The sequence below is a fragment of the Pungitius pungitius genome, chromosome 1 (genome assembly GCF_949316345.1).
Source record: "Pungitius pungitius chromosome 1, fPunPun2.1, whole genome shotgun sequence".
NCBI lineage: Eukaryota > Metazoa > Chordata > Actinopteri > Perciformes > Gasterosteidae > Pungitius > Pungitius pungitius.
The window spans coordinates 28642446-28653267 of NC_084900.1; the positions used below are offsets into that span (position 1 = coordinate 28642446).

At 44.5% G+C, this 10822-nt stretch overlaps 1 protein-coding gene across 3 annotated transcripts; it reads right to left on the reverse strand.

Moving 5' to 3' along the window:
- Window positions 1-2262: 2262 nt before the first annotated feature.
- On the reverse strand, window positions 2263-9781 carry eno1a (enolase 1a, (alpha)). Of its 3 annotated transcripts, none has more exons than XM_037456873.2 (12): window positions 9624-9781; window positions 7806-7900; window positions 6082-6177; window positions 5550-5608; window positions 5091-5160; window positions 4778-4911; window positions 4396-4618; window positions 3804-4001; window positions 3317-3518; window positions 3097-3205; window positions 2902-2960; window positions 2263-2771 (listed from the first exon to the last, which is right to left on the reverse strand). In XM_037456873.2, the coding sequence occupies exons 2-12, from the start codon at window positions 7888-7890 to the stop codon at window positions 2708-2710; spliced, it is 1299 nt and encodes a 432-aa protein (XP_037312770.1). In that variant the 5' UTR covers window positions 7891-7900; window positions 9624-9781; the 3' UTR covers window positions 2263-2707. The 3 variants fall into 3 exon arrangements, with proteins under 3 accessions (XP_037312770.1, XP_037312772.1, XP_037312771.1); XM_037456875.2 differs by lacking the exon at window positions 5550-5608 and adding an exon at window positions 5873-5931; XM_037456874.2 differs by lacking the exon at window positions 9624-9781 and adding an exon at window positions 7985-8114.
- Window positions 9782-10822: the final 1041 nt, after the last annotated feature.

The following is a 10822-nucleotide window of genomic DNA, read 5'->3' on the forward strand; positions in this document are numbered from 1 at the left end:
ACAGAAAAGTTTATATATTTTCAATGTCAAGCCTATTACAAAAATTCACAAAATACATTTGAACAAAATGAAGTAGATTAAAAATAGACAAAGTACACCTGGGACAAGACAATCTAATTGAAAATCTACATTTTGACGACAATAAGTGTTGCATCCAATTTTCTGAAAAGAAAACATATGTATAGCATATATTTAAAACAATTATAAGAGAACAATATGATAATATTGTTTTTGAATTGTGATATGGCTACATTTTACGACAAATTAGATAACATTTGTTTCCGAGGAATAAAAGCTTAATGAGAAACGAGGTTTGCATGTAAAATGAACATATTATAACAACACAGCAATATTGAGAAAGTTGAGGCGGTTGCAGTAATTACTAAACAGTTATGACTAAACAATAAAATAAAAGAGAAACCTATAAGTGTTGAATATATGGGTACAAATATGAGACAAAATAGTTGCAAATATACACTCAGCGGCCACTTTATTAGGTACAGCTTGCTACTAAAAGGTTGGAGCCCGTTTTGCCTTTAGAACCGCCTTAATTCTTCGTAGCATATTTTCAACAATGTGTTGGAAACGTCCCTCAGAGATTGTGGTTCACGTTGACATGAAAGCATCACGCCGTTTCTGCAAAGTTGCAAATCTGCAGTTCCACCACATCCCAAAGGTGCTCTATTGGAATGAGATCTGGTGACTGTGGAGGCCTTTGGACAACATTCATGTTCAAGAAACGAGTTTGAGATGATATGAGCTTAGTGACATTGGTGCATTATCCTGCTGGAGGGATGGACTCGGTCAGCATCAATACTCTGCTGTAGCAATTGGTACTAAGGGGCCCAAGGTGTGCCAAGAAAATATCCCCCACACACCATTACACCACCAGCCTGGCACGTTGATACAAGGCAGGATGGGTCCATGCTTTCATGTTGCTTTCACTAAATTCTGACCCGACCATTTGAATGTCACAGCTGAAATAGAGACTAGGCAACATTTTTCCAGTCTTCTATTGTCCAATTTAGGTGAGCCTGGGCAAATTGTAGTCTAGTTTTCCTGTTCTTAGCTGACAGGAGCGACACCAGTGGATATTTGAGTTACTGTTGCCTTTCTATCGTCTCAAACCACTGCCCGTTTTCCTATATATGACCTCTCAAATCAACAGGGCATTTTTTTCCGCACTAGTGCTGAATGGATGTTTTCTCTTTTTCGAGCCGTCCTCGGAACCCTGGAGACGGCGTGAAAATCCCAGTAGATCGGCAGTTTTTGGCGTCCTCAGACCAGCCCGTCCGGCACCAACAACCACGTTCAAAGTCACTTAAATCCCCTACTTCCCCGTTCTAATGCTCGGTTTCAACTTCAGCAAGCTGTCTTGACCACATCTACATACCTAAATGCATTGAGTAGCTAATCAGAAATTTGTGTTAAAAACCAATTGAACAGGCGTATGTGATAAAGTGGCCAGTGAGGGAAAATTACTTACAGAAACACCCTGACTTGATAAAGTCACCTCTAAATGTCATTTTGGAAGCCCTCGTGTTTTTTTTTGTTGTTGTTGCAAGGAGCAATTGGTTGAAGTTTACTCCATGAACCACTAGATGGGGCAAGTCTCAAGGTGAAGAAAGTTAGCTTTGAGTTTCATAGCAAGCCATGAAGTGAAGATGAAATCTATATGCTGCAATATTAATTACAAACACGGATTTACGCTTACTCTTCTGAGCTTTCTGTGAAAATATTGTTAGGTCATTGAAGTGAGAGGATGTTTGGCTGAAGGAAATCTGCAGCAGATGATAGCGTCAGAATGTTGGTAGTTCCTTTGTACGGGTGATTTGTAATAAATCTCCTTGGTGATGACCAGACAATGGAGGCAGGTTCATACGGGGCTCACAAAGTGAATTATGTGGCACGGACCCAGCTGGCACCCCACCCATCCCCCAACCACCATACCACTGGTGAATAGATCCATTTATTTTGGCAAGGCGCAGTACAAAAAGAGCTTGTGGATTCTTTTACCCAGGAGAACAGAGCTGGAGTCCCTGAGCACCGAGCTCATGTTCCTGCCTCTCGGTAGATTACACACAGACACCTGAAAAGAATGACCTTTACTACGGATGTTTTCTAGACGAAAGGTATGAATCCCAAATAATTTGTGATTATGACCCTACTTTATATTGATAGCCATAGGCAATTACTATCATCTGCAAAGCTCCCCATGAATTGTAGATAACACCTGAACATGGATGAACCAGAAACCAGAAAAACGTTTTAAACTATGTTGTTTATTACATTTTTCTTCTGCCAACGCTTACAGCAACACAAGACCTTGTCAGATGCGACACATTGCACACACACAGTACTGTTACCACTGCTCGAGGCAGAGAGCCGTACTACAGTTACAGTAGCTCAAACACTCAGTGGAGGACCAAAAATCACTACAACTCACAAGAAGACAAACTAAAATCTCTCACAGATACACAAAGAGAGACAAACACTATTCAGGAGCTGAAGCGCAGTTTTAGGATGAGCTAGGATCTACTGTCAAGCTTCTCCTCGCCACAGACCAGACTTGGACCATCGATTTCAGCAGATATCTTAATCTTCTCTCCGAAGAAGGGCAGGAACCTAGTGTGGCATATATGAGGGGGGGGGGGGGGGGGGGGTATTTATGAGCAGCAAACACAGAGGCCTGTGGAGGTGAACCAGCTCAGATGGGGTGCCTGAAGTTCTGGCCGGCAAAGCGGGCCTTGTCGCCAAGCTCCTCCTCAATCCTAGGAGAGTAATGAACAGTTAGTTACAGAGGATAGGTCAATAGACTGAGAAAACCCCGTGAGGAGCATGGAGCGCATAACTCCGTTGATAAAGTTAACTGTAATCATACGTTTTTTACACTGGACTCACCTGAGCAGCTGGTTGTATTTGGCCAAGCGCTCGGATCGGCAAGGCGCACCAGTCTTGATCTGGGAAAGGAATTCAATGAAACTTAAGACCCAATCTGGAACATTAAAGCTACAGCCAGTTGGAATAGTTTGCTATAAAAATCTCAACACCGGAGACGCCGTGAAGCAAAAATGACACGTCTCGCCAGGGCTTTACCTGTCCAGTGCAGAGACCGACCACCAGGTCAGCGATGAAGGTGTCCTCGGTCTCTCCAGAGCGATGGCTGACCATCACACCCCAGCCATTGCTCTGGGCCATCTTGCAGCTAAGAAGAAAGGGACACGTTTAAGCCAAGATAGTCAGCTTATACTTCATTTACTTAGCTCCGATCTTTGGAGGAGCAGTTTGATGACGCGGCTCTGTCGCCGACACTCACGCCTGCAGAGACTCTGTGACGGAGCCAATCTGGTTGACTTTAAGCAGCAGGCAGTTGCAGGACTTTTCAGCCACACCTTTGGCGATGCGTTTGGGGTTGGTCACTGTGAGGTCATCACCCACCACCTGGATGCTGGTGGTGGCAGTGAATTTGGACCACGCCTCCCAGTCGTCCTGGTCAAAGGGGTCCTCAATGGACACCACTGTTGAGAGCAAGCAAGGGGAAATGTTGGTTAAGACGCCACTTAATAGCTACCACCCACAGACCCCATCAACCTGCAGTAGTTGATGCTTTTGACCACTTGGTGGCAGCAGAAACACTGATAAATGCTCTATTATGTTCATCAGCCTGCTGCTAACTGACAGGAATGAGGGAGTGTTTTTGCAAAAAAAAGGTTAATCTATAACATTATTTGGCTCACCTTAGAAAAGCACTGAGTAGCAACAATTTTCCAGCTGCAAAGAAGCGGCTATGTGTTCAAACCCACCTGGGTAATCTTTGACGAAGCTCTTGTAGAGGTCAGCCAGCTTGTCGGGGGAGATGTAGCGGCTGGGGTCGTCGGGGGACTTGAAGTCCAGGTCGTACTTGCCACCCTTGTAGAACTCAGAGGCAGCCACATCCATGCCGATCACGATCTTGTCGGTGTAGCCGGCCTTGGCGATGGCATTTTTTAGCAGCTCTAGAGCTGAAAAAAGTAAAAAGTAAAAAAAAAAACTACGGTAAAACTGACAAGAGGAGATATTTGGAATAAGACCAAACATTCACTTTTCACAATTGAGTCACAGTTGAAGACTCTGCTCCACTGGGGCATTCGCCATATCAGCACCTCCACCCGACACTGGAGTCAGAGGCTGGCTATCGAGGCCTTAATTTAGACACCATACGTCGGCCCAGGAGTGGCATGATAAGTGAAGGGCTTCGTTGAGACCCAAAAATGTATTGCTTTCAAGACGCTCTCTCTGTAACCGCTCCAAAAGTTTTCTACGATTAACTTTCTGTCTCTTCTCCACCTTCTGACCTTTCCTCAGACTATTATTGTTAGACAACAGTGGTGGTTCAGATTTCAGGTTTCCTCTCACCTTCCTTGTTCTCCAGGATGTTGGGGGCGAAGCCTCCCTCGTCTCCAACATTGGTTGCGTCCTTGCCGTACTTCTCCTTGATGACATTCTTCAGGTTGTGGTAGACCTCGGCACCGATACGCATGGCCTCCTTAAAGCTGCTGGCTCCCACGGGCAGGATCATGAACTCCTGCATGGCCAACTTGTTGCCTGCATGGGAGCCGCCGTTGATGACGTTGAAAGCCTGAACGGAGGCGGAGAGGATCGGCTTTCAGCTAAATGGAACCCTGACTGAATTTATAATTCTCCGGATTGATCATTTACGGCGCACGTCTTTTAGGCTTAATTAACACTAAGGGTCTGGACAAAGGCAATGGTACACGGCTGGGTTAATCATACTCACAGGGACCGGGAGGATGACCTCCGGGTTTCCAGCCAGGTCAGCGATGTGGCGGTAGAGGGGAACGCCCTTCTCTGCTGCGCCGGCCTTGCACACGGCCAGGGAGACGCCCAGGATGGCATTAGCGCCAAACTTAGCTGGGGGAGGGGAGATACAAATATGTAAATATATTGCATTACTTTTGTTTTTTTAACACCATTGTTTTACATTTTTAACCAATACCACAAAGTGAGAGTATATTGTGTGTCGACTTCACTAATGGAGCATTTCTGTTTTCTGATTTCTAAATCCTTCAATGAGCTGATTGGCGCCTTACACTTGTTTTCTGTGCCGTCCATGTCCAGCATCAGCTTGTCGATCTTCTCCTGATCTGTAACGCTCACATCCTGGATTAGACCAAACAGGAAAAAACAGGTTATATTGTATGCTTGGAAATAAAAGATCAGGGTCTGTCTCCTTAATTCAAACGAACACACTATACACAATAATGTTAGAATCATCACAGCACATCAGAATTATATCACTGAAGCTCAACTAATGCAATGGTTTATAGTTACCTTCGATAGATCATCTTTTTATTAATAGTAACATTAGACAATGGAGGTCAATGTAAATGAACAAAAACAAACAGTCAGTAATTTGCAGACAGCCAGTACTTTGGTGCAACCAGTTGCTATCAGGTTTTCACGGTGTATTATTAATTCAAGAAAGCGATCCATTACTTTGAGGGCTTTGACACAAACACAGTTATTAGTTAAACAATAAATGGTCCTACCTTGCTAACCAGTGCAGGTGCAATTTGTTTATTGATATTCTCAACAGCTTTTGAGACACCTGCAAGGGACAAGCAGACCATAACTGACCCAGACAGCAGAGCACATGCAGAGCAGGCCAGACAGATGACCACAGTTCCCCTCATCCAATCTCATGTGTAAGTACTTCTGACGTGAAGTGAACCATTATTTGTCCTTGATATTCAATTTTTTTTATTTTTTTATCTGGGAACATCTGTTGGAGCCTGTGGAGGTTAGTTTCATAAAGGCAAAGCCATTCTTCATGCTGCAGTGCAGTCATTCTGTTACTCCACACTTTATTTACCTGGTTACATAATGCAGGGGCCAAGAACTCATTTATATATTTAACTGCTCTTTTGACTCCTAACAGGAGGAGGAGAGATGGAGGAAACAGAAACGAAGAAGAAAGACACAAGGACAGACAACAGAATACAAAGTGGGGCTGTAGTGACATGAGAGACAGAATAGAGGAAACCAGAAAGTTTAGGAAGGGAATCGGCCGGGGCGGCTTACCTTTGCCCATGTAGCGCGTCTTGTCATTGTCACGGAGCTCCAGAGCCTCATAGATGCCTGTGGAGGCACCGCTGGGTACTGCAGCTCTGAAAAGACCTTGGAGACACAGAGGACATTTTGTTACAGTCGTATTTGAAAGCGCTGTGTCGTGTCGGACGGAATGGCGAAAGGTCTGACTGCAGTTTGATCAATGTGGAAAACTAATGTTCCCTTTCAGCCATTCCCATGACTGAAAACCATGCAATAGCTGTGCGATATTTATTTGTGGAGAGCATTAAGAGGGGGTTTGGGTATTCAAGGACTAGGAGCAAGTAGAAAAAACACAAAGAGAAGCAATCCAATGAGCTCAACACATTCCCAGTGACCCTCGTTATTTCTGGCCACAGAGAACTAAAGCAAGTTGTATTTGCTGTGCAGCAGAAGGCCGGGACGTGACAGGGGAAGAGCGGCTACCCACTGAGCATGTGCAGTGCATCTGTGGAGGGATGTGAAGCCACGCCCACGACACAGAGGGGACATTTTGGATTCAACCAAGTGAGGAGAAATTGGGGATGAGCAGAAATCTGTTCAGTTTGACCGGTGGACCGGTGTGCGTCTGAGGGGATTTAGGGTTTAGTACAGCAGGCTTAGGCTACGAGTTCAGGCTTAGCAAATCATCTGCATCAGGACATTACCTAACTACAGCAAGACACATCAGCATATAAGCTCAGATGGCGTACAATCACATCACATTTTATCCGGGTGAAAACCATGACCCGAGAAGAACAGAAGCGGCCACTCTAGAAGGCTCCATCATTACCAGAGCTACTGGACCTACAGTATCCCAACAACAAAGAGGAGGTTTTCTAGCCAGCAGCAAGCTGGTTACATAACACACACAAACTCATTACAGTTAAGACATGCAGCAGCACGCTCGCTTTGGTATGAGCCGATAATGATGTCAGAACAGGCCAGACAGACTTAAAAAGGGAATATTGTCAAAAAGGAATAAAAGAACCAAATAGTCCCATTTAGTCTACCTCCCAAACTAATGAAAAGACAAGTGCAGCAGAAAAGCGCTCGATTTTCAGCCAAAGCATTTCCACTCACCACTTGCTTCCACGTCAGTGGTCATTCAGGTTGCTTCATTAACATTCTCGGGCCATTTCATTGGGTTGAGCCGGCCTTTTGTATTAGCTTTCAGAGCACGACAGCTCACCAGAAAACTTCAATCACAGTCCATTAGTAAATTAACTCAATTGATCTAAACCGCAGGACGACAATAAAGTGAAGAGAAGCGCACAACTGCTCTGAACCGAGGCCTCAACTCGTATGTCTGTTAGAAGGCCGTACTGTACGAGCCATCTGAGCTCCCAAACACCATTACAGTAGCCGAGGGCTGGAGGGGCAGCGACATATTTACAGGAGCTATTTTCACACAGCCACCGTCTGACCTGATCCTGCCTGGAGCTGGAACACACCAACTTGAGTATCCTACTTCACAACTTTACTACTTTTCACTTGCTAGAAATTTGGCAGGGCACAAAAGTATGAAACGTTGCTTCCAATAAGATGTCTTTACTGTAGCATTCAATGAGCTGGAAAAGAATTACGTTGTTTAGGTTTTACAACCGTTCAAATTATCACAAGCACAATGTGTAAAAAAGTTAAACAAGCACCAGTTTGATGTAGTTATTCCACACTAAGCTTATGAAGTAGATTAAAAAAAACAAATCATGCAGTACCTTTCTTGGTGTACAGGTCAACCTCCACGGTGGGGTTACCACGGGAGTCAAAAATCTCTCGAGCGTGAATCTTGAGGATGGACATGTTTCTGGATCTGCAGATGAAACCACAGGCAAAAGAAGTCAGTTTTGTGCTGCTCCACAGGCGCGGCGCACAAGTCACCTACGCTGCTACCTACTGAATTACAGCTTCGAGTCGGCAATATTTTAAAAGCTCAATGACACACGCTAGATCAAATGTATTTTGTTTAGATTAGTTCAGAACAGTGAACCAGCCAATGAATTCTCTAATAAAACACATGAGCAGATCATGCCACCTGAACCAACTGGTGGAGGCAGGCCAGGACGGCAGATATATTAGTCACGGAGAGGCGTGGCTCATGCAGCAGAAAGAAAAGAAGAAAAAGAAAAGAATCTCTGCAAGCTTGGTCAGTGTACCAATATATCAGATTACAAAACAGCATTGCAAAATGTTCTGAAAAACTGAGTTGGGAGCACAACTGTCAAACAGGGAACTCCGATAACAGCCTTTGTGGGTGCATGACTTGGCCCACTACACATTGGACTTATTTTTCTCCAAGTCATACTGCATTGATACGGGTTAAATGCCTGAATTGTGTAATCTTGCAGAGCCCTCCTTATCTGTCCAAATTCCAGCTATTGATTTTCAATTCTTCTGTCCAACTTGCTCCACTATCCATGCACTCAGTCCCATATGGGTGAACTTTGAGCACAGCCTCCAAAGCAGAATCACTTGAAAATCCAGGCTGGGTGTCACCAACACGGTTTTAAATGGTTAAGGTTGATCATTGTGTTGGGATTTTGGGAAGATTTTGTGGAAATATATTTCTATTAACATAATAGCTTTGCACTTTGGTGAATGGTGTTTGTACAAAATATACAATGTTTAGAAATGGGAGCACTGCTTACTGACTTTTTTTATAGATAATTAATTGATTGATTGATGGCAAAACTAAGCACCACACTGATCAAACGTGAACATTGTAGTAACAAAGTAGCATATAAACTACTCGCATGCACAATACATTCTTTAGGTTTTATGCATTACGTTTTTGCCAGCAAATTATTACATCTGTGGAGAGCGAGGAGCCACACTGGCTGCACAAAATGGCCCCCGAAGATAAATAAATAAATAAATTGAGAAGGGATACCCGATGCCTGACAGGCTCGTGCATGTACGTGTGGCTTCGTCCTCGTTTAGGATGTTACATTAGGATCTGCCAGCAGGCCATAGCCGTGTTTTAAAGATCACTTTAATTCACTCCTCAGCAACAACGCCCCCCCACAATGCAACTGGTAGCAGACTGCCTGCTCCAGTCCCTCACACTCCTCCCAGTCCGTGGACTAAAGAGACACGAGTGGGTCTTTTGAGAGACACGGAGGACAGACATCACAGCACAGACGTGCAGTTGGACTTGAAACGTGACGACGCCCCCCTCCCCCCCTTCTCCTGCCAGCCCCCACCCTGCAGCTCTACATGGAGTGACATCTCGCCAGCTGACGCTCTCGTTTTAAAAATAGACAGCTGGCTCGCAGAGGACTCCATCCCGCGAGCCACGCGACCAACAAGTGAGGACATTTAACCGACCGTTAATGGACGCGGGAGAATGAAGAGGACATCGGCGAACGACGGGGCGACACTTTGAGGTCACCGTCGAGGTTACGAAACGCCACGCATTGAAAATGAGAAATAAAAGTTATTGAGAACAACGCGGAATGTGGCGGAACCGGGCTGGTGGACCCGCGGTAGATGTCCCACGCAAAGAAATGAGGGAGAAACAGCCGTGTCATAGTTACCTTTTCCGGGCCTAACCGTGCGCGAGCGAAGTGCTGTCTCTCTGTGGTGCAGGCAGAGCAGTGACGCCCCGTCCTCGCTCAATAGGCGAAGGAAGCAGGAAGAAGAAACGGAGCCACGCCATTGGCTGGCCCCGGCGAGGAGAGAGGATGCACGTCCGCCACTCTGTCACCACGACACACTTTACATCCCTAACAGACTAGGGCCAATTATTTTTTAATACTTTTCATAACATCGTTTCTAATGAAATACAATTATACAAAGAAAGAAGAGGCGGTACTCGTGTTATATTCGAGGTGAACTGTGGGAAATGTAGTTTTCGGTTGTCGGTATGCGGAGAGATGACGCATTTTGGCTACGTGCGGGGCAGCAGGATCTCCGATGCGGTGGTTCATCGTGGGTCACGTGTTACTCACGGTCACTGAATTGTTTTTTTCCGTTACGAATATTAGATAAAGTGGGTGTGCTTTTCTTATTATATCAAATGAGTTAATAGTCACACGAGGTGGTAATTATCTACTCAAAAGGTGTCCAGACATCTTCAAGATCTGTTATTTGTCATAATAGTTAAACGATGATATGTCATCTTCATTCAGAACTTGCTCCATAGAATATGTAAACTCAGTTTAATGTATCACAAATTCATTGTAATTATTAAAATATACATATTTTGATATACATATCACCAGATAGTGACTATATTGGACGCATTAGTAAAACCACGCTGTGATCGGCACATGTAAAATGTTTCTTCTTCGTACCAAAACTTACAGTTACTTGTATTTTAAAATTCTTTGGCCTTATTGACAACAGAAGGGTTTTATGCCCCACTCTCTCCCCCATGAAGTACTTGCATTTGAAATATGTGTTTTAAGAGTGAATACACTGGTAGAGAATGAGAACTTTCAGTAGTGAATCTCAACATGAATGAATAGTGGGTTTCCCACCTCACACGTGTCTCATCTTTGTTAGACATGGGTTTTATGCAGCTGCGCAGTGACGATCAGAGGTGCTGGGGCATCACAGAGATGAAACCCCCCTTCAGTGACCTTGAGACTCTGTCAGTGTTAAATACAACTGCGCCATCTGCTGCCCACATGCTCTCATTAAAACGACAACAAGTCCAGAAGACATGCGCACGTTTGGAGAATGAAATTCATTTCAAATAAAAAGAGACGGTTCATTAATGCAGTATTCTTTA

Bases quoted from the DNA above. Each gene is read 5' to 3' on its own strand.
- eno1a (XM_037456873.2), bottom strand. From the start codon at position 7,890: ATGTCCATCCTCAAGATTCACGCTCGAGAGATTTTTGACTCCCGTGGT. The intron at 4,912-5,090 runs GTAAGGCGCCAA...CCCCTCCCCCAG, and splicing joins GGACGGCACAGAAAACAAGT to CTAAGTTTGGCGCTAATGCC. The intron at 4,619-4,777 runs GTGAGTATGATT...GCCTCCGTTCAG, and splicing joins AGGTCATCCTCCCGGTCCCT to GCTTTCAACGTCATCAACGG.